The sequence below is a fragment of the Pipra filicauda genome, unplaced genomic scaffold, assembly GCF_003945595.2.
Source record: "Pipra filicauda isolate LSUMZ 115617 unplaced genomic scaffold, ASM394559v2 scaffold13_size5146498_pilon, whole genome shotgun sequence".
Classification (NCBI taxonomy): domain Eukaryota; kingdom Metazoa; phylum Chordata; class Aves; order Passeriformes; family Pipridae; genus Pipra; species Pipra filicauda.
In genome coordinates this window covers 1,731,182-1,753,251 of record NW_024103874.1, presented here as the reverse complement: position 1 = coordinate 1,753,251, position 22,070 = coordinate 1,731,182, and the positions used below count along the sequence as shown (strand labels likewise).

General features: G+C 39.4%; 1 protein-coding gene across 5 annotated transcripts; it reads left to right on the top strand.

Annotated features, from left to right (window-relative positions):
- The first annotated feature begins 8,625 nt into the window (after window positions 1–8,625).
- Window positions 8,626–21,722, top strand: CTCFL (CCCTC-binding factor like). Of its 5 annotated transcripts, XM_039378513.1 has the most exons (10): window positions 8,626–9,349; window positions 9,720–10,179; window positions 11,070–11,322; window positions 12,934–13,104; window positions 13,737–13,870; window positions 15,105–15,225; window positions 16,069–16,218; window positions 17,045–17,205; window positions 18,684–18,804; window positions 20,548–21,722. In XM_039378513.1, exons 2-10 carry the CDS (start codon window positions 9,967–9,969, stop codon window positions 20,577–20,579), a joined length of 1,356 nt encoding a protein of 451 aa, XP_039234447.1. In that variant the 5' UTR covers window positions 8,626–9,349; window positions 9,720–9,966; the 3' UTR covers window positions 20,580–21,722. The 5 variants fall into 5 exon arrangements, with proteins under 5 accessions (XP_039234447.1, XP_039234449.1, XP_039234448.1 ...); XM_039378514.1 differs by lacking the exon at window positions 8,626–9,349 and having other exon boundaries at window positions 9,540–10,179; window positions 12,979–13,104; XM_027710508.2 differs by lacking the exon at window positions 8,626–9,349 and having other exon boundaries at window positions 9,541–10,179.
- The last annotated feature ends 348 nt before the right edge of the window (window positions 21,723–22,070 follow it).

Genomic DNA, 22,070 nt, shown 5'->3' with positions numbered 1-22,070 from the left:
TGTTTGCTTTGATGGACACTATTCAGGCTGTTCAAAATAGAGGTTTTGAGCACTTAGATTTATAGACTTACTGGAAGTCAATGCAATAAATGTAAAAGTTCTTAGATGCTCAGAAAAAGCATCATTAGAAAGCTTAACTCATCACTACAAACCACGGTGCAACAAAGCACTCTCAATGAGCTCTGAAAGTTGTTAATGGCATATAATAATACTCAGAAATTCTACTCCCCTCCCATTGCTAATTATCCTACATACTATCACCTCCAAAGAGTTTGTCACTTGGGTATTTTGTTATAAAACTGTAGCTTTTTTTTTCTCTGAGCTACTCTACCAAGGGCAGAGCGTTGCCTCTGGATTGTTATTTCCTGCCGTGAGCACACTGCAATTGCTGCTGGACTGGGTGCCACAGAGCCCAGATCCAAGGGCAGCCCTTGCAAGCAAACAGCTCACAGAGACCAGGGCAGGGACTGTTCTCTCAGCTTCCAGAGGAAAATGTGAACCGTGCAAATTGCTTGCACTTGCAAAAGAGTCTGTGACCAAGCCAAGGGTTTATCCCAGGCCCTGTGTGATATTTCTGCCTCACAGCCCCTTTCCTTACAGGCAGTTCTTCGGCACTGCCCCATCTGCAGGAGGTCTGGGGGCTCTGGCCACACGTGCTGCACACTCCTCTCCTCGTGTGCTGTGTGAACCCTGAGCCTGAGCCTTGGGGGCAGGCACAACAGGTAGCAGCAAACCAGGAGCACGGCACTTTCCTTCTTACCTCCTCCTTTCCAACACCAAATGATACAGTATTTGTCTGGGGCACACTGTAAGATATAATAATGTTTGTGGCTCCCTACATAAGGTGATGTAACTTTTTTGCCTGTGTTCAAAGTTAAGTGCCTTGTTCTGATAGCAGAGGAATGGAAAACCAGAAAAGAATACCCAGATTTATCCTGATTAGACTGCTGCCTGTCCAGCATTTTCAGCTTGACCACAGTCAAGCTAATATTTCTCAAACAAATGGAAGTAAATTTTGGCAGCCAGGAACATGCATTGGTGCATGTTTAAGGTCTCTGAAGAAAGTCACCAACCTTTGATGCTTAGTTTAATATCAGCTCAAGTGCTCAATCCTGAGCTGTATTTTAGAGAAAGTCCTGGTAGTGCCACAGTACATGACAATGTTGACATACCATGGGCACACCGGTTTCTTGCTTGTTATTCTTCTTTTTTGGCAGATAAAATAGTTGTTGTTGTTATTATTAGTATTACTTTATTTTTAAGCTCACTTTTACAGGCTCTGAGACACTGTTATAGTCACCAGTGGAGGTGGGGTCTCTTTTCCATTTTCTCCTGTAAGAAAAAAAACTGAAGTCTTGGCTAGAGAGGTACCTTGACACTTCCAAACATTGCCAGTAAGGAATACTGTCCTTTCTTTCATAAAACTCCTATCAGTGTGAATATGTGAGTAATGAGCTCTGTAGCCATTGGCACCTGACCAGTGGCCAGCTATGTATAATCCTGTCAGCTTGGGAGCTCTTCTCATCTACTGCAGAAGGTCTAACAGTCACACAGAGAATTTGGGCCTACCAAGACTTTGACTGACTTTACAGTAGCCGGAACATAATTATGATTTTTGCACAGTTCCTGCAATTTTTTGGCTGGATGAACAGCAGAACCACAGCTAGGAAAGACAGGGACAAACCATACTGAACACCGTGGAAAACAGTCAGCATAAGGTTTGTGTTTCCCTTCACCTGTGCAGCATCTGCTCTGCTCAGTCACACAAAGCCCAGATGGCTCCGAGGTTCAGTTTGCAAATAAAAACGGTGACCCTTGCTGGGGTGAAATCTGTTTACCACAGAGGTGTGTGTTTGCAGCTGTCAGAGGCTCCCTGCTTCCTACCTGGGGAAGGAGTAACCAACAAATCCTTGCACCCACGTTCAAGCACCTCTTCTTCAAGGGCTTCTGTCTTCCTGTGGATAACTAGGGTTCTGCTAACTCTGCCCTTACAGAGATTCACCTCCTCAGGCCTAAGGAGCACCTTTTATAATCTAAGCTTGTTTATTTTTTTCTAAGATAAGACAACCTCTTGCTTCTTCCTCTTGTATGCTGTTCATTATTCTCTGTGATCCTTTGCTTGCTAGCAGGACTCTGTTGGCAGTTGTCATTTCAAGGCTACCCAGCTCTACCTGTGCAATGTGCTTTTTCTCCTTTCTTTAAATGCTTCCATTTTCCTTTGTTCTCTCTCAATGTTTTTGTCCCTTGCTACATGCAGACTGTCCCTCTGGTCACAGTTCTGTATGTCCTTCATGAGCTGACTTCCTTAAAGAAGGATGGCTTTAACCAGTAAGCGTTGGTGCAGACTCTAAGGTTTAGGTTCTGTTTCTTCCTCTGCCATGGATTTCCTGTTTGACTTTAGACACATAACTTTACATCCCTAAGCCTTTATCATCTCTCTGGAAGGGGGCTGGGAGGTGATAATGCTGATTTCTCCCTGTTCTTATGCCTTCTCCTAGTTTGGTTGTAGTTCCTGGTTAGAGGAGTTTAAAACCTAATTAGACATGATCATTATCTCTTCTTATTTTTATGTCTGTGCCACAGATAGTCCCTGCTGGGTCCTCTCTAGGTTACTGTAATACAAGTAGTATGTTCTTATTTGAAATTAAAAACATATACTGTAACCTGTTTTCTCCTTTAACAGGAACACAAAAGCAGCAACTCAGGCTGAACTGTGTTTTCTGTTTCAAGTGACATTTTTCTATACCTTACTCCCCAAGAAAATATCTTTGATTAATATTTCAAGCATCATATAACACTGGAAGCCAAACAGGATAGGAAAGCTGATTGTGCAGAAATGAAAGCCAAACTACACCAAAAGGTCAGAGGGCAAATGTGCCTATGTCAAGACCTACATACCTTTTGGTTCTTGAACCTGGCAGCTGCAGGAAAATCAACATTGCAAAAAAACTAATAATCCCTGCATCAGAGCCTGTGTTTACTGGAAAACTCTTATGTAAGTGTTAACAGGTCAGGTGCAGTCCTACACACTGTACACTTATCACAGTGTATTCCTATTCTAGTAGGAATAAGGCAACACTGGTGGACAACAATGTGATTTTTTTCGAAAGCACTTTTGCTTGGTCACTGTAAATGGGTCCTATGAGACAAGTGCCACAATTATGAGTATTGCTACAAACAACATTCAGCAAAGAAATCAAGGGTTCAGCTGGACCCTGGAGATCACACTTTTTTCTTATGCTTTTAAGAGGACAGAATTCTGACTGCTGTACGTGTGCCTGTTGACTGACCAACTTTAACTGTCTCCAAATTTACTGACTCAGAATGATCCATAAGCATATGAGTACTGTTTAGGTAAAGAGCAGCTTCTTATACATAAGCTTAAACTAGTATGTACAAATTAATAGCAACCAACTTGCATTCCTCAAATAAAATTTTAAAAAACACCCCCTTGTTAACCTTGTAGAGTTCAGGTATTTGCTCTGAAACGGCACTAAGGCCTTGATATTTTGGGTGAAGCACGAATGGGCTCTGACCAGGAGATCTTAAACAAAAGAAGGCTATGAATGACAGATCGAGAGACTTTGTTTGTAGAGGCAACTCTGAACAGAACAATAACCATGATTCACAAAACTGTCACTTAGCTATTCTTGTTTGCTTTCTAGGCACTGCCTCATCCTGCTGTTTAAAAAGACTGCAAGGACTATAAGGATAACCTGGTTTCTTACTAGAGGAAAATATGTAAAACCTGCTATACCATGTTTCTGTTACCAGTTCCTGATGGAGAGTCATGGGGTCTTTACGTGATGATTTGACATTATAGCAGTGGAGAAGACTAAGATTTAAGGTATCTCCGCTGATAAATATCAAGGACTAAATCACCCACTGTTCAGTGAAGTGAGACTAATATACATGTCTTTAAATATGCCCTTACATTTTCTTGATTTCTTCAGATTTTTCAGTTAAGAATCTTGATTTGGACTCCTTGAAAGTTCAGCACCCAAGACAATTTGTTATCTGAGCTGGGAAAAAAGTGCATGGGAACCCACTGCTCTTCTGAACCCACTAACTGCCTCCTTACTGCTGATTCTGCAAGGTTTAATGTCTACTTGCTGCATTTCCACGTGGAAGCAGAATTTGAACTCCTTTGGGTTGTACATCTTACTCATAGATTCATTAGGGCAATGATTCAAGAGTCCCATTCTCCGTGATCCAATTAACTTCCAATGTTTGGTGTCTGTTCAGCTGTGCACAAAGAGCTGTTCTCTGAACTGTTTTTCTGATTAAAGATTAACAATGTGATAGAAGAAGGAAACATGGGCATCCTTGGAGTTTGTTTCTTACATCAGCTGGGTTAAACCTTTACTATCGTTTCTCACTGTGTATTTTCTCTTTGTGTTTGGCAATCAAATTCTGCACAGCTCTAGCACGTTTCCCCCAGTTTAGTCAAAACAAGAGGAAAACTTTCTGCCTTTTTAAGCTTTTGACTCTTCAACCCTTGCACAAACAGCAACAGAAAACTTTAATAACTGACTAAGAGGAGTTGTCTTTAAAACTTTCTTTGCTATCTCTTAGATTAAAGAGTATTCTGTAAAAACAGTGGAAATCACTGAGGTGTATTAAACTGTATAACCACACTAATTTCTTTTGAAATGGAAGAAGTAATGTCCTTCCCAATAAACATCCTTCTTCCAAACAGACCCAGGCACGCAGCTCTGCTGTTTGCCACAAGCAGCAAACGGTGCATTACTGGATGGCATGATTGTTTCTAAATATATCATAATGTTAGATTAAACAGTTAATAGACAAATTACAATTATGGTTAATAATTTTTAGACCACTTCCCTGGCTTGTGTCTGAACAATCAATCATCCTTGGTACTTTCAGCTCCAGTAAGCTTATGTTAAATACTTCCCCTTTTATATATCCCACATCTGTACACTATTTTGTCTTGGTTTTTTTTGTCATGCTATATAATTATAATAATTTACAGTCTGGAGCAGGATTTTAAGCACATAGACAACACTTGAAAGTATTAAGTCTTTTAACTTAACAGAAGTTGGTTTGGTTCTGCTACAAGAATCACTGCTGTTTAAAGAGATGATTTGTCTTCTCAAAGTCAAGGTGAGCATCGGAGGGAGAGCAAAGCCCAGCCTTTCCCATGCCTTGGGCACAGCCCATATTTAGCTGATTGTTCATGAACTGTCCCAGCACTGTGCCCCAGACAGCTCTGTGCCCTCCTCACCCTCCTCTTTGCACTAAGTGGTAATTAATAGCCTGCCTAGACACCAGCCAATCAATCCCCTCCACGATGATTTCCATCTGTCTTTGCTTTGCTATGCTCCCATCTTCCCTTTGCTTTGGGCAATAAGGAAACCAGTAGGCTGCATGTTCTGATGTTCCTCGGTCTGAGGTCTGAGTAACTTTTATAGGATTGTAGAGATGGGGAGCAGAGAATTGTGTTTTTTGGGGCAAACAAGAAATCCAAGTCAGATCTGAATGCTAAATGATGTCTTCTAGAATAAGCTGTAGCTCCCATCTCAGAGTCAGAGGTATGGGAGGCAAAACAAAAAACAATCAAATAAACAAACAGAACAAAACAAAAAAAAAAAAAAGGGAAAAAAATCTAAACTATTTTAATACTATCCTTCTTTTCAAGTGATCAGACTGTATATTTTCTCCTGAGAATCTTCCAGGCCAGCACTGAAGCACTGAGTTAATTCTGAATCTGCAACTTTCAGTTGCTTAGAATAGCATCTTTCTTTTTTTAATCTCACTCATTAGTTGAAGTGCTGTGTTGTTTTTTTTTTAATTAGGATATTTGGTGGTCTCTGAAGAAATGCTTCATCTCTGTGAAAGTGGGACACTGAAGGTACAATTGACAACAGCACCAGAAAATATTTCAACCGTTTCGTGACTGCAGCTTCAAGAACTGAACAGTGTTTAAAGGAGCCAGATGAATTAGAAGACGATAAAAGTAAACTCGCTTTCCCTGAAACAGGTGACGGTGTGAAAGAGGTTATCTCCTGCTGTCATTATGAAGAGGGGCAATATCTCACTGCAAAACAGGTGATGAAGGTAGCGATTGTCCCTGGTGCAAGAGCAAAGCAAAGGCGTGTGTGTTTGCAGAGCGGTGTTAAGGCACAGACACCACTCTGACAGGTGCGGTGCGAACGCGACACAGACTTGGAAACAAAAGTGAGACATTGGAGGAAAGTGAAAATGGAAAACTTTCCAGATGCCAGGTGGAAAATGATATTAAAGCTGTCAAAATAAGTCACAACAAAGACTGGGTTTTCTCATAGACTAACAGGAGTCATGTTCTGCAGAAGAATGGAGTTCTCAACCACAAGACAGAGTATCACAAATGAAACAATTACGAGCATTGGAGGTTAAACTGGGGCCTATTTGTTTCAGGGGTTTTTTTGCTTTCGTCTCCCTCTTTTTTTTCCTTTTTATTTTTTTTCCTTTTCTCTTCCAAAGGCACTACGGCAGTCTTGATTTACTCTGCATTTTGTGGACAGGTCAAGAATGTGTAAATAAATCACACCGTCATTTCTTATCGTAGTTATCTATTCTGGGCCTAATTCCAAACCCAGTTAAATTGATGGCAATCCTTCCATTGGCATCAGAGCACTGTAATTTAGAACCTGTGATAGAGGTGCAAAGCATCACGGTAGAGGCTTGTTAAACAGCCTCTGCAGTCATCCAAAGTGATTTTCTGAAATACAGTAAGGAAAGGGAACTTAGAACTACCTTCAAGGTCAAATATGCTTTATGTACATGCTAATGGAGCATTTTAGAAAGCTCCACCTAACAAGCATTAAATGTCCTAAATATTATAAAAAGGGTTATTCAGATTTAAGACTGACAATCTGAACAGATAACCCAATATTTTACTCTTTTCAAAAATCAGCCGCACTGTTTATACTTGGGTAGAAAACCACAGATCAGAACAAAGTTCACTGTGTTTCCTTAGTGCTGTCAAGGGTAAAATTTACTCTGCTGATTGAGGATTTCAGTTGTCCATGTATTCATTTTCATGCACTGGTAGATTCTTATCAGCAATTTATCTGCAATTTTGTGGCCGAATTTTGTTCCTTTATGCAACATTACTTTAGCACAAGAAAATGTGCCTACATTAAATTCCTTATATTCCTTATAAACTACTCCTAAACAAACAATAATTCATACTGAATGTTTACCCCCCAAAGTATAATTATGACTTTAAAAATAAAATGGCTCTCTATTCTTTTCATGATAGATTTTTCAGGCAGACTGTTGATGTGTTAGAAAGAACCAGACTCCCAGAGGAGTGGGTAGAAGCTTGATTGCAGCTAGAGATAGACAATGCAGCAGCAGTGGTAACTGGAGACTGTACACACAACAGGCCATAATGGCCATTATGGAGCTGTTAACCTCTAGTGTGTCAAAACCTAATCAGAAACTGGTTGAATTTGCAGCTTGCTGATCCAAGTGATTCCTTTAAATTCAACCAAAAAAAATGAACTGAAGGGCTATTCTGTGTTTGAGTTATAAAGCCTTTAAAATATCAGTTAATAATGGAAATAATGACAGACCTTTAGTGTAGCTGCACGGATGGTGCTGGTATTAATAATGCAGAAGTGCAAGGCAGGACAGCTCTTGGAAGCTGATGACTGTTGAAGTGCAGAAAACCTCATTAAAATGACCTAAAGAGGAGTGTATTATTATAACAACTTTTTTCCTACAGTACCCTTCAACTATAATAATTGTACAATATATGTAGCAACTTGAAAAGATTCAGAAATGTGTAAGAAGTAAAGTCTCTGGCCACAGTTACTGGCAGCATAATTATGAGAATATATTATTTACTCTGCATCGTGTTCTTTAGTTTTGAGAGCCCAGAGATTCATGGATGATGAATAATGTGGTGTCTAACTAAAATATCAGCCCTACATTGCTGGAACACATATTCAACCTCAAATAATTGCTTTGGAATTTTGTTGATTACAAGTAGCAGAATAGTTATGACTAACTTGCTGATGTTAAATGTAAAAAATTTGATATTATTTTTGCATTTAAGATTCTGCAGTGGATAGGAGTAGTTGTTGTCAAGGATATTTATGGGATTTTCAGTTGCTCTCTCTGAGGATAAGGTCCAATGATCTAAAATCATGCTTTTTCAAGATGTGAAGAGTTTAATTTTTCATTCTTACAACTAATTACAGTGGACCCACTAATGTACTTTTCACAGCTACATCCTTTGCAGGAATCAGACTCACCAGCTTCTCCAATGGTGCTATATAGCCCTGCTATCCCAGGTACCTACCACACAGAAATAGGAATAATAAGCCTGAAAAATTCCATGGAAAAGGGAATGTGTGGTTCCTAGGTACCCAGTGGTGTTAACTGTGCTCAGAAACACAAAATATAATGGCTTTGGGCATGACCCCACCTCATCTGAGGGTACAGCTTGAAAGGCCATGGGGTGTGCTCCTTTTGTGCTATGGATATTTCACAAATGCCAGTTTTACTGTGTTACTTCCACAGGCAAGAAATGCCATCAGTGGGTTTGGGGCTTTGACTAGTGTTCAGTAATTCAGTTTAACAGGATCTGGACCACACTGGGCTGCAGTCCCTTTGTAATGTACTACAATGCGTGCACCTGCAACACACTGAGCTAATATTTAGAGGTAAAGCTCCAAATCTGTCCTTTGCACTGTAATAGAGTATTCATAGTAAGTGGGCCTCATAAAACACTTGATGGTTGGAAATCACTAGTCTAGAAGGGTATGCAAGATTCAACGTTAAGTCTCTCAAATCGCCCAAGTTTACCTCAAAGACATTTTTACAACACCTCTGGAGAACTCTTTTGAACTTGCTCTCATTGAATACCCAATCCTGGCCTAAAGTACAGTGTAATGATGCTTATATATCGCTCCACTGGCTCTGCAAGCCCACTTGAGCCAGTTTTGTACAACACTTCAGCTCCTGGGTGGGAGCCGCCGCCGCAGCAGCGTCAGGCAGCCCTTCAGCACCACTCAGCTCCACGGCACCCGGCTGAAGGGTTTCCGTCAGGGAGACATGGGAAGTACTCCAGAGATTTTGCAAGTGGGGAAACCAGCTGAGCTCAGCCCCGTGGTCTCCAGCCAAGTGGGAGCAGGAGGTTAAGGGCCTGCAATTAAGACGGAGAGATCTTCATTTAGAGCTCGAGGGTGGCAAAATGGCAGCTGCTCCTACAGGCCCTGCTGTGCTCTCACTGTGAGGGGACGGGCTCTTTGCTGAGCACTGGGCACCCCATGCACAGACGGGCAAAGCTCTGCTGGTGCACCCACTTCAGGGCTTTGTGCCTCCTGAAGAATTAGAGGTGAGAACCAGCTGTCTCACACGGGAGCAGCTGCCCACAGGTGGGCTTCCCCCTGCAGCTGAGGGAGCGGCGCAGGGAGGGCAGGGCCGCCATGCTGAGGTGCTCAACGGGCCGCTGAGCCTCTTCTCCGTTGTGGGGGTGGAGGGCGGAGGGGGGACCGCCCGCGGCGGGCCGTGAGGTGCCTTGTGGCGGGGGAGCTCCTCTCCTCCGGACGAGGAGCGGCAGAGGCTGAGGGGCGAGAGCCGGCCGGAGGCTGCGAGAGGCGGGGAGCGGGACGGGCAGCGTGCGGGGGCTGCTGTGCGAGGCAGAGCGGGGGCTTGTCCCGAACGCCCGTGGTTTGCCCTCGTGTTTAACGTTGCCTTTCGAACAGGTTCGCTCAGCACCGTGCGAGGCCTTAGGGCTGCGGTGAAACCACGGACGGCAGCACAGAAGAGCGTGGTGGGGCCGGGCAAAGCCGAGCGAAGGAGCGCAGCGGTGGCAGTGGCCCGAGTGCGGGCGGGGGCTCCTGTCCCCCAGAGCGGTGCCTGTCTCCTCAGGAGGGTGAACAACACGGGCCCTGCTCGCAGAGTGTGTGAGGGCGGAGGAGGAGGAGGAGGGAGCCCGGCAGGCCCCTGCCCATGGCAGCGCTGGCCGGGGCAGTGGTGCTGCCGGGGCAGGGACAGGCCGTGGTGCACAGCGTGTCCCAGGGCATGGCTCTCACCCTGCGGGAAGGGATCTGCGTGTTCTATGACCTAGAGCTGGCACAGATTCATGTTCTGCAAGAGGAAGGGCAAGAAAAGAGTTCAGAAAGCAAGGCAACTGAGAAACCAGTAGACAGGCTCCGGATGGAGGTACAAGTGAAGATATGTTACCTGTTAACTCCTACTATCACACCGATCCGGTTCTAAGTGTCCAGTCCTTTGTACAGCTTTTTATAATCTCATCCCATTTTTTAAAAGACAAGCTAAACCTTTAGACTAGATAACTAACTTGTTGAAATTCAGACAAGTTTTTAATTCAGTGCACCAGTTTGGTACTATTTGGTTTGACAGCCTCGATCTCTTAAGTAGCATTACACAGTTTCCCTTCTCTATAATTCAGTTAGTTCAATACTGCAGTGTCGTTGTTAAAGCTGGGTGTGTAATAGGGTTTCATTTGAAATTAATTTTATTAAAAGGACATGCAAACACTGCTATTTATTCTGTTCCAACTGTTGGTTTTATAATAAAATATTATTTTTATTCTTTTAAAATTCATGCAGCACTAGATAAGTTCTGAGGTAGGTCATATTTAATTTAGCTAATGCAAGACATATCACAACCCTGTAATTGCCTTATGACAAAGAAAGCATTACAATTAGGCTGCAGAAGTCCTATATTTGATAAAAAACTGAGAGCATACTTCTTGTTTTCTTTTAAAAGGTAGATGTACTAAAGTGGAATTTAAAATCTTTTTGAAAAATTAAGATACAGGGGTTTGTGTTCTCAGTAATCTTTACATGACACTCTGAAATTTTACATAAAATTTTGAAGAGGTAGGGCTCAATTTTAGTAATTTTTCACTTCCCAGTTAAACTCTTGTATGCTAAATGCAAATTTTTTGTTGCAGTTTTGTCCATCACATTTAAGCCTGAAAATCAAGATGAATTAGTAGCTTGTCTTTTGTTGACTGCTCAGTTGATTTGCCACTAGTGACTGCCGTTGATTGAGAAAGTTGTAAAACATTTTCTTTTTTAAATTAGATTGACAGAGATAATGATGCCATTGCGTTTGAAAATAACATCCAGCAGCTGAGCCCATCTGAAGAGGGGGAAGGAAAGAAACTTTTTTCCACAGTTGGGGAAAAAAAGAGCCAAAGCTGCAAAGCCAGTGAAAATTTGTCAGAGTTGTGTAATGAAAGTAAAGAGCAGGAATATGCAACTGCATCAGAACAAACAGTTGTAAAAAATTCCAAGAATCTAAAATTTCAGGCTTGTGCACCACGTCAGAAAAAAGGTAAAACGTTAACAATGTTTGTAGTTCATTTTTAGATAATGTATGTTTGGTGAGATTTTGAAGTGAGGCTGAAATTTTATATTAAATACAGTGGTAATTGTTGAGTTTAGGTTAGGTTAAGTCTTAACATTCTGTGGAAATTTGGAAGAAGAAAAAATACCTTTCAGCCTTAAGCGTTAGAAGATCTTGTTCAGGCTGATGTCAGGAGAGACATTTTGGATGGCATTTAGAAATTAATGGTCTTTTGAACAGTATGTGGTATGTGAAACCTCCAGGGAGATTTCAAAGTTAATATTGTATAAATGCCTTTGAATAAACCTAGTAATTTATTTAGTCTCTTAATTCACTCATTCAGCTTGAAAATGAGCTTTTTTGAGGGTTTATGGATGAGCTTAGAATTGTTCCACGTTGCTGGCAGAGGGTGGTCGGCAAGTATCAAACAATACCTGTCAGCAAAGCCTTTCCCAGAACCTAAATAAAAGTGACAGAAAATGGCTGATTTAAAGTTTTAGAAATGTGAACGTACGTTGCAGAAGTTAAGGACTGACTTGGAAGGGAAAAGATAAGCATCTGTTTCCCTAGAAACTGTGTGTGTGTGCTGGAAAAGTTGGATGACATCAGTGATGTTGAGTCTGTAAACGTGTGTGTTGTAGCATCTGGATGTTAAGGTATCTTGGCTGAGGTTGTTTATGGAAATTGTACAAATTGTTAATGTCCCATGTTTTAGTTACAGCCCTTATAGGAAGCACATTTGAGCAGCTTTAACAAAGCTAACAATGTTCTTTTGTGTGGGCATGAATCCACAATGGATAAATGACAATAAAGTGGTTTTGTTTGCTGTTACTGAAGTGTCATCTGCACATCTCTGTGTGGTATAAAGCATTGTATGAAATGCATTTTGGTCTCAGCATGAAAAACATTACAGAGAGTGCACTTGGGAGCTGAGACAACTGTTCTGGAAAGACTCCTCAAATATGACGTATTTGCCATTTCACAGTTTCAAATCTTCTTCATAACTGAAAGTGTTGTGCATTTAATCTTGTTACTCTCAAAAAAAATTAATTTCTGTTGTGCCATGAACTTTATTCTATGACTTCTTCAAGCAATTGATTCTTTTTTTTTTTCCCTCAAATTCAACTAGTAATTCTAAAGAGGCTTTTACATCATGATTTTTTTATATACACTTTACAGATTCAGGACTACCAGAAAGCTGAGAATAGCTTAAGCTGCCATTTCCAAATCTTTGAATAAGCTTCCTTAGTACTAATTACACAGTTGCCCTCAAGAAGTGTGTTGCACAGGTTGTAAGTGCCTTGATGAACCATGTCTTAATGATGATATTGAGAGAAGAAGTCTCATCCTGTCTTGGAGGTGAGAGCTAGGTTAGGAGTTAGGTTTCCTGAGATTAGATTCTAAACTGTATCACTAACGTATAGCACTGTTTTTGGGGCAAATCACTCAAGTCTTAACAAAGTCCTTTGATGTAGAAGTATGAAGTATTTTTACCTAAAGTAGAGGGACTCTGTTGAAATTGGTATTTTGGTATTTTTTGAAAATGTAAAGTCATTATTTTGTGGCTTGTACAGTCTAAATATGTCTTTGTTCCAACAGGAGAAAAAGAAGGTTTCAGCTGTTGTTTCTGTTCATTCACCTCAGCCAGATTGTCAAATCTGAAGCGTCACTTGAGAACCCATTCTGATGAGAAACGTTACTTGTGTCACCTCTGCCCGAAGGCTTTTCGTACAGCAACGCTCCTGCACAACCATGTGAACACACATACAGGTGTCTAATGCTCGAAAATACTTCATTTTACACACTGTCTGCAAAACTGAATTAACAGGCAAATGACTTTGCCTTAGAGCTGTGATCATTTTGTACTCGGAAGATTCTCTGATTTTGTTTGGTGTTCCATGCTGAAAAGACGTTGTCTGTTGTTAGTAACTCTCTGTGTATGTGTTTGTTTATTTTATTAAATACCATTCTAAAAATTTTTGGCAAGTGAGTATGACTTCAGTTGTGCCTGATTCCTATATGCATAGTAGAATGTTCTGTGATGTTTTCGTTTTGCTGTATAAACATATGAAGCAAAGTGATAAATTGTGTTTATTATAAACTTATATTGTACATATATATTGAAGAAATTCTTTACTATGAGAAGGGTGAGACACTGGAGCACGTTGTTCAGAGAACCTGTGGATGCCCCATCCCTTGAAATGTTCAAAGTCAGGTTGGGTGGGGCATTGGGCAACCTGGTCTAGTGGAGGGCATTTGGTACAAGATGGTCTTTAAGGTCCCTTCCATCCCAAACCATTCTATGATTTCTTGTGTATAAAAAATCAGAAAATCAGGAAAGGTTCTATTAAAAAATTGTGAATATTGGTGTTAAATAAAATTCTAATGTTGTGTTCTTGCAGGGACCAAACCCTATAAGTGCAGTGACTGTGATACAGCATTTGTGACCAGGGGTGAGCTTTCACGACACAGGCGGTACAAACACACCTTAGAAAAACCTTTCAAGTGCACGATATGTGAATACTCCAGTGTAGAAGTAAGTACAATCATTTAGCTTTTTAAAACCAGTTTGAGGACATTTTTATTATGCTGAAACTGCTGCCAGACAATGTGTTTGTGTGAATTTGATCCTCTTCCTTTACACTTCATGTGGGGCAATACTAGCTGATGTCTAAAATAAAGGTCATATGTTGTGTTTATATACTTGATGATGTTTGGTTTTCTTTTCAGAACTGAAATTTTCTTAATCAAGAAATAAAAAAACGAAGAGTCTGCTTAAGGGTTCACTTGTTAAAAACAGGCTTTCAGAAATGCACCTGTGATTGAATCACAGTCAGCTCTGATTGAATCACTGTCACAGTTTAGTGGATATTCACTGTCTGAATTTTTTATGTGCTGTGTCCAGATCTGAAGGTATAAGCAAGCCTTAGCTTTATTCCATGCACCTTACCTTATTAAATAGATTTTGGATAGCTTGCTTCTTTAAAAACCCTGACAGTTTATTTTAAATTATTCTATTCTTTCTCTTGTTTCAATAAGGAACTATTCAGCACTCATTACTCTTCCAGAACTCTCATTCCTGTGAGCTTTACCTGAATGAGGAAAGCAGAAGGAGCTCTGTAGTACTGCCATGCAAATTGTTTGATTTTTGTATAGCAAAGGTTGGCAGTCATGTTTAATTTTATTTGAATAGTGTTGTAGATTTGAATGGATCTGTCAGTGAATTCCTTAAATATGTTTATAAATGGAGGAATTGAACATTTGGTAACTCCCATTTGCATACCTACAATATTTATGTAGAACAGATCAGAACAGTAGAACAAAGTAGAATGAAATAAACTTTGCAGCATTGGGACTTGAAGGTGAATAGACTTTGGTTAATGAGTTTGGTCTTTCATTTATTTTCCTGAGTATTTTCAAAGAATTTTATGTTTGGTATGTCCAAGTAGTGTGAGAGTAGTAGGTATCCTCTTTATAAAATGCTAGCTTTTATGTTCTTACTATAAAATTTCTTCTAATGTGGACACTAAACATGGAAATAAGACCATCTGGGAAAGAGTAAAGTGTTGCCCAAAACCACAGCAGGCTGATTGTGCAGGAAAAACGGGGAGGAATATGGATGTGAGAGCGCTAATTTTGGGATTAATGCAATATTTTAAATTGCAATATTTTAAATTGCAATGGGTGTATTATGTAAAATTTCTTATATTTTAATTGATTATGTCTCTAATGTAGGTGTTGCTTTAGCAAATCTCTGATTTTTATGTTAGGCCAGCAAAATGAGACGACACATTCGTTCCCACACAGGAGAGCGTCCCTATCCCTGTGACCTTTGCAGTTATGCCAGCAAAGATGCCTATAAACTGAAAAGGCACATGTTAACTCATACAGGTAGGACTCTGGAATGATCAAGTCTATGGCCTTAGGCCCTTAGCATTCATAGGGTTAGAATGATATCATTTCAGACTCTAAATTAGTCCTTTTTTAATTTGTGATTTTGAGTAAAAACGTGTGAAAAACATGTTCTCTTTAAATGTTCTGGATTTGGCTATTGGAGATCTAGCTATTAGTTAGTCTTGCTGCTCTTCCTGAACTTCTTTTATATTAGGAAAATATTTCCTTTATGTGCTGTTGTTTTCTGTGGATCAAGTTGTCACTTTTATTTCTCGATTATTTGATTTTATATGGAGTGTGTCTGATGGGAGATTTTTAAATGTCTGTTCAAAACATGGACATTTCTGTGGCCCCAGACTGGTAGCAACTAATTTGGTCAAAAGGATTAAATTGCTTAAACATTGAAAGCAGTGTGTTCCAGTCACAGCTCTGTAATGTGCAAGTCTTCTGAGAAGGCAGTTGGTACCTATCCTGTATTTCAGGGTTTAACTTAGCTCAGTTATGATATATAATGTGTCTTATAGTCGATGCTTTAGTTTGTTTCAGAGTGTGACAGTGTGGTTTGAATCAAATCTTCCAAATATCCCCACTTATCCCTCATTGGTTCATATCTTGAGACAATTTTGACTTGTAGATTCTGGAAGCCCAAATTTTGTGTTGTAATCAGTTGTCCAAACTTAGGGAAAGTTATTTAGCCATTTGTGCATTGTCAACTAATAGTAACTTTTGGTCGGTGTGGAGACTGTTGCTGTTAGAACATGTTGAGGTCTGTGGGAATTTGCACTTGTATCAAATGACTAGACCTTCTAAGCACATGTTATTTTAATTTCTTTTTAATAGGAGAAAAACGCTATGAATGTTGTGTTTGCCGGGCCAGATTCACTCAAAGCGGTACCATGAAAATCCATATGTTACAGAAGCACGGAGAAAACGTCCCAAAACACCAGTGTCCACACTGCAGTACCCTTATTTCCCGAAAAAGCGATTTGGGTGAGTTTGAAGGAAAAAACTGAAAATGAAACTTAGAGATGAGTAAAGGTAAAATTTCACCAGATATGTTATATTTGACTTCATACGATCACAAAATATTTCTGTGGAAAATGTATTTATGTTTTACAGGTAAGTTCCTCCTGCAAGGAGATGTGGTGACATCTTGTGGTTGATGTTTTAATTTGTTTAAAATGTAAAGTAGCAAAGATATTTAGCTTTTTCTTTAGCTCAATACCTGTGGCACTGTGACCTTCTGTCTTTCCGTAAGAAATGTTTGAGGCAATAGAGCTGACGAGTAACTACAAAACCTGTATAAAATTTTAAGTTTCCAGAAATATATGAAAAAGCTATATATCAAAGAAATACTTAAGCATACAAAATGCCTTTAGAATCTATTTATGTTTTCAAATAAAGATCCAACTGAAATACGGTAAATATTTGAAGGTAGAAGTGGAATTATTATTTACATACATACCATTTCTTCATGTATTTTTGCAGTGTTCACTTTTATATTGTAAATACTACTTTGGGTAACATTTTTCAATGAATTGTTGCATACAGACTAATGCAGGGGGTTACTGGAATTTTTGAAAGTGGTTTGTTAAGCAATTTTCATTGAAATCAACAGGATTGATTTCTATGGAAAGTTACACCACCTTGCTGCAACTTTAGTTGTCTTAAACTGATTTGGCTATTTTACTGGAGAGAGCACTGAAGGTTCTTTTGTGTTTGCATTACTCAGGGATGTAAACAGTCCTTCTTTTAGTCCAAATGGTGGAAATCAAAAGCTTGCTGTTAAAATGAATTGTTTTGGAAAACTGTTCAGGTGTCCACTTGCGAAATCTTCACTCCTACATGGAGGAGGCCATTAAGTGCAGTGCCTGTGAGGCAGTTTTTCACGAACGCTACGCTTTTCTTCAGCACAAGAAGACTCACAGAGGAGGAAAAGGATTCAAATGTGCTCAGTGCAGCTACACGTGTAATCAGGTATTTAAATTCCCTGAGAAAATACTGCTTACTCAGTTGGTGGTTTGGCAAGGTGTGGTTGGCTTTGGGGTTATATTTACCTGAAGAGAATAAAAGCTTTTGTGCCTGCGGTCTGACTGAAATAGCGTAGTTATATTTATTTCCAGGATAAATTGTTCACAAATAAACAGTGAAAATGAAATCTTTTTATCAAGAAAAGTATTCTTGATAAATCTTTTGTACATGAACTGCTTAGAAGTATCAAGTAAGAGCAATCACTTTTGGTGATGTCCTGATAAGAACAAAATACAGCATTTGAGCCTGAAATGTGATTTTCAGCAGTGACGCAGAATGAATGCAGTCTGAACTGAAAGCTGAATTTTAAAGAGTACATTTAGGATATTTAGGAGAGCTTTGGCTTTGATATGGTGGAATGTATCATTACTCTGGTCTGGTTATTTTCTCAGCAATCCTTAATAAAGTTAGGAGGAAAACCTCTGACCTTCTCCACGGGGGAGCAGTATCCCAGTGTGTTCTTCAGCATCTGCTCACAGTGGAGGATAAATAAGGAGTCTGTGCAACACCCTAACACTTTTCTGGTGCCTGTGAGAGTTGTTTGTACATGTGTCACAGAGCTGGGTAGTAATGTTACAGATATTTTTGTGCTGAATTGCACATAAACAAACCCATACTGGTGAGAAGCCCTCCACTTGCTCGTGCTGCAGCACAAGCTGTTGATGGAAGCAGCTCCTCACTCTTCCCTTTCGGAAGCACCAGGACTGTTGTGTTAATCCCACAGTTTATGAATGCCCTAAATGTGGTAAGGGCAAAGATAGATAAGGGCAGGGTAAGATACTTCCTTTAAGGGATCTCAGTGGAGTTACCTTTAGAAAGTATTGCAGATTGTATTGGCACAAGGGACTATTTACAAGAGCATGTAGTGACAGGACAAGGGGGAATGGCCTTAAACTGACAGTAGGTTTAGACTGGATATTAGAAAATAAAATCTACTGTGAGGGTGGGGAGGCCCTGGCACAGGCTGCCCAGAGAAGCTGTGGCTGCCCCATCCCTGGAAGTGTCCAAGGCCAGGTTGGACAGGGCTTGGAGCAACCTGGGCTAGTGGAAGGTGTCCCTGCCCACTTCAAAACCATATGCAATGAGAGCATATTTCTCATTTTGAGTTAACTGTGCACACTTTAAAGTAAGTGTAACCTTTTTTCCACAGACAGATTTTATATGTAAAACTTTATTGCTTATCCAGGAACCAGAAAATTATAAATTTTATTTTATACCCACCGAATGGCAACATTCCTTTAAAGTAGAATTTTAATACATATTCTGGAAAATCTTCAGGAGTTTTATGAATGTTGTTAACTAAGTCAGTCTTCCACTTAGCATTCCAAAATTTGTCTGTCAGAGCCGTATTTGTTTTGTGTGTGTTAAGTTGCTTACATAGATTAATATCTGATTCATATATTTATTCTTCATTATGCTGACAGAAAAATATGCGTAAGCATGCTGAAAATTGTGGATTGGGGAGGACAGAAACTGCTGCACCCAGAAAAAGAAGCAAGGAGAAAAATAAAATCCAGGAGAACCCCAAGCGTGTTAAGTCAGAAGGTAATCAGCAAGTAAGTTAGAATTTAATCATGCAAATTAGATTCAAGACTAAAAGGTTAAGGCAGTGAGTCTTCCCTGCTGTTTAATTACTGTTTCATAGTGAAGCTAACAGTGGAAGAATACTTCAGAATAGGGTTTTCTGTGTGTCAGAAATTCTTGTCATCTGTATTGGGTCATTGCTCAGGTGCCCATTCTGGGCTGTTCCCCTGCTCCAAACGAGTTCCTAAACTCCCTACTTAGCAGTGCTTACATATATGGTTTTCTTTTCCCTTTTGCAATTTCCCTTTGCCTTTATAAAGGAGAATGAGACCCATCCTTGAGCTGAGGCCTGGTGAGATTTCTTGAGAGCTCATGATTTATAAGACATTGCTTTAATACAGACCGGATTAAAACCTTTTCGCTTTCAGGGCTCAGATTGCCTGTTAACCACAAAAGGTCTAGTACATCTTAATAAAGAAATTGTTCACCACCTTTTTGTCATACTTGGACCAGGTAGTGATCAAATAATAATCAAATGTTACTGATTTAAATGGCCTCTCTCACACTGCAAAGATGAGCAGGCCCATTTATGAAGCTCTTGGTCCAGCACATCTGTAGAGTCAGAAAATCACCCATAATTACTCAGTGCTGCTCTTTGTGGGTAGCTCTGGAGCACTGAGTGTTTATTCTGTCACTTCAGTCTCTGCACTGTTGCAGGGTGAGAGCTGGTTGTGCGTTTCCAAGGTCACCTTCAGGGCCACCATGGCCAAAAAGTAGCTTTGCCTGAGCAGAATATCCCATTTGCCCCTGTGCTTCCCAGATGGTGTTTGAAAGCCATAATAGTCTCCTTGATAGGATTCCTCAGGTGATTTTTATGGAGTAATGGATAAGAATGCAGATACATCTTTGGCCTAGGTGTCCCAAAACCTTACCTTTTGATGTATCAGGTTGTATCTACACTGATTCGTGGCCAGTGACACTGAGAGAAAATCTGACATAGTGTGAGGAGAAGAAATGTTGGAGCTTTTCTGAATCTAATGAATATATATCAGCAGCTGAGTTTACATTAGCATTGACACTTCTGTTTTCACTGGTGAGGCTGTAATGGTATGGTTAGAGAGAAGTGTTACAGCTGCAGTGTTTATGTTTTTGCAGTAATTAGATTTTGCTGTTATTAATGTTTTCCTACATGGAAACAGCTTCTTTTTGGTATCTTGCAAATATCTTCATCTGAAAGCTTGATTTTTCTAGAGCTATGATAATGTATTTTTAGATGTTTTTCATGCAAATACTCAGTTCATAAATTGACTCACACAAATATTAGAAATGTCTGTGCTGTTTCAGAAGGTTTTTCCCCCAAGTTGATGTTTGCAAGTTTTTATGTATCAGTGTCCACTTCCTGCACAACTTGAAGGGGCCTGTGGGATCCTATATGTGGCTTTACAAGAGACAACTTGTGAGACTGGTGTTGTCAATGATTTGCTTTCGCTAATAAAAAAGAAAAAGGATGCATATGATAATTAAATTCCCGGTTAAATAATGCTTAGTTTTCCTCTGATGAGAATACCATACTCAGTAACGTGGCTTGTAATGTAATATTTGACCTAAGATAGATTCATTCCCCAAATAAAGTGTAAAAGATGTTGGTACATATTGGCAGTGTTTTCTCCACTAAATTAAACTGCATATTTGTTAAATTTATTGAAAGATTTACTTGTCTTTCTGGTTAATCATCACAATATTTAATTCTTTTTTTCCTCAAAGTTGCCCTGAAATCATTCCAAGATGAAAAATGAACATTGTGCCAGTGAGATTGTTCCTGTTTTAGATGGGATAGAAACAGCAGCTCTGAGAGAAGACAAAACAGAAGCAATTTGTGAAATGGATTCTCAACATGATGGACAAATAACTCACAAACAGACTGATCTTGCTTGTTCTCAGTGGTTGTAACTGACCATTTCAAAGTGTGGAACTACCTCCAGTTAGAAAGTTGGAAAAGGTGCTGGTTGAAAGCTGTTGAAGCCTCTCTGTGCTCATATTTCTTCTTGCTGCAATTTCTGCTGTGTAGCCTAAATACCACTGCCAAAGTGTGAAAATTATAGGGAACCTTTGCCTGTTTTATTGCATAAATGTGATAACAGAATGAGAAAAAAATAGCTATTTTCGGAGTAATTTATTAAAAAATGGATAGGTTTGTTTCACCTTGCATTTCATTTTTCTTCAGCCTTACTCACAGAATTACAGATTGATCTGAGGCAAAGTTCTGCCTCAGTAGCTCTATATCACTGAGAGCTGCACGAACTTCAGATGGTTTATGCTTTGCTGGGGTGAGCACATGAAAGGCAGTGATTTTTTAATGCAAGGAACATTTACTGAACCTCCTTTCTGCAGACACTTTATCTTCTAATAGAATTCATGATGCTAAAACACAATTTTGTGAAAAAGCATTTCTGTGAAAAATACATGGACAGGAATTACCATTTAGGTGACAGAAACCTCGTTCAGTTTTGTAGTGTTTTGGCAAACACTGAGAAGTCAGAGTGCTTGAATTCATCAAAATTTGTCACTGGCTTTGTTTTTCCATTACAGTTATTTGAGTTATAACGGTACATATTTATTGGTTTGTTTCTGTTTTCACAGTGGTAAAGTTTTAGTAAGCTCATTTGTTCTTAGCAGGACTTAAGAATACTTTTGTCCATGATAATTGATTAAATAATATTGTTCACTTTATTCTTGTTGTGCTGTTTCCATTGATGTTATAAAATCTAAGCAGCAGAGTTGTTTAAATTACTTGATGAATTTTATGAATATATATTATTCATTTAATAGTTGTTAATAACAAAGCTGGCACATTCTGTAGCGACATATAAGAATCAGACTACATGAAGTGGAATATGAATGTAGTAATAAAAGATATATTTATATCTGAACTTGCAAAATTATTTTTTCAGTAGTTAGAAGCTGGAAATGCATCCTTTTGGGAATCAAGAAAGAATGGTTTGACCTCTTCAGGAGTCATTCCTCGTGGTCTCGTGCTTTATAACAGCAAACGGTGATTGTTCTTCATGATTAAGTATTTGCATAACTATGCAAATACAAATATTTTTGTCATTATTCAGATTGATGTTTTACAAAGATTTAATTATATTATTCATATATTTAGGCAAGTATGCGTGTATTAATATCTTTTAAAGCAATACATATTCTGAACAGATTCCAGTTTTTTAAATATTTTAATTTAGTAATTTTGGAGGAGTTGCTAAATATACAGGAATTATTCATGTCAT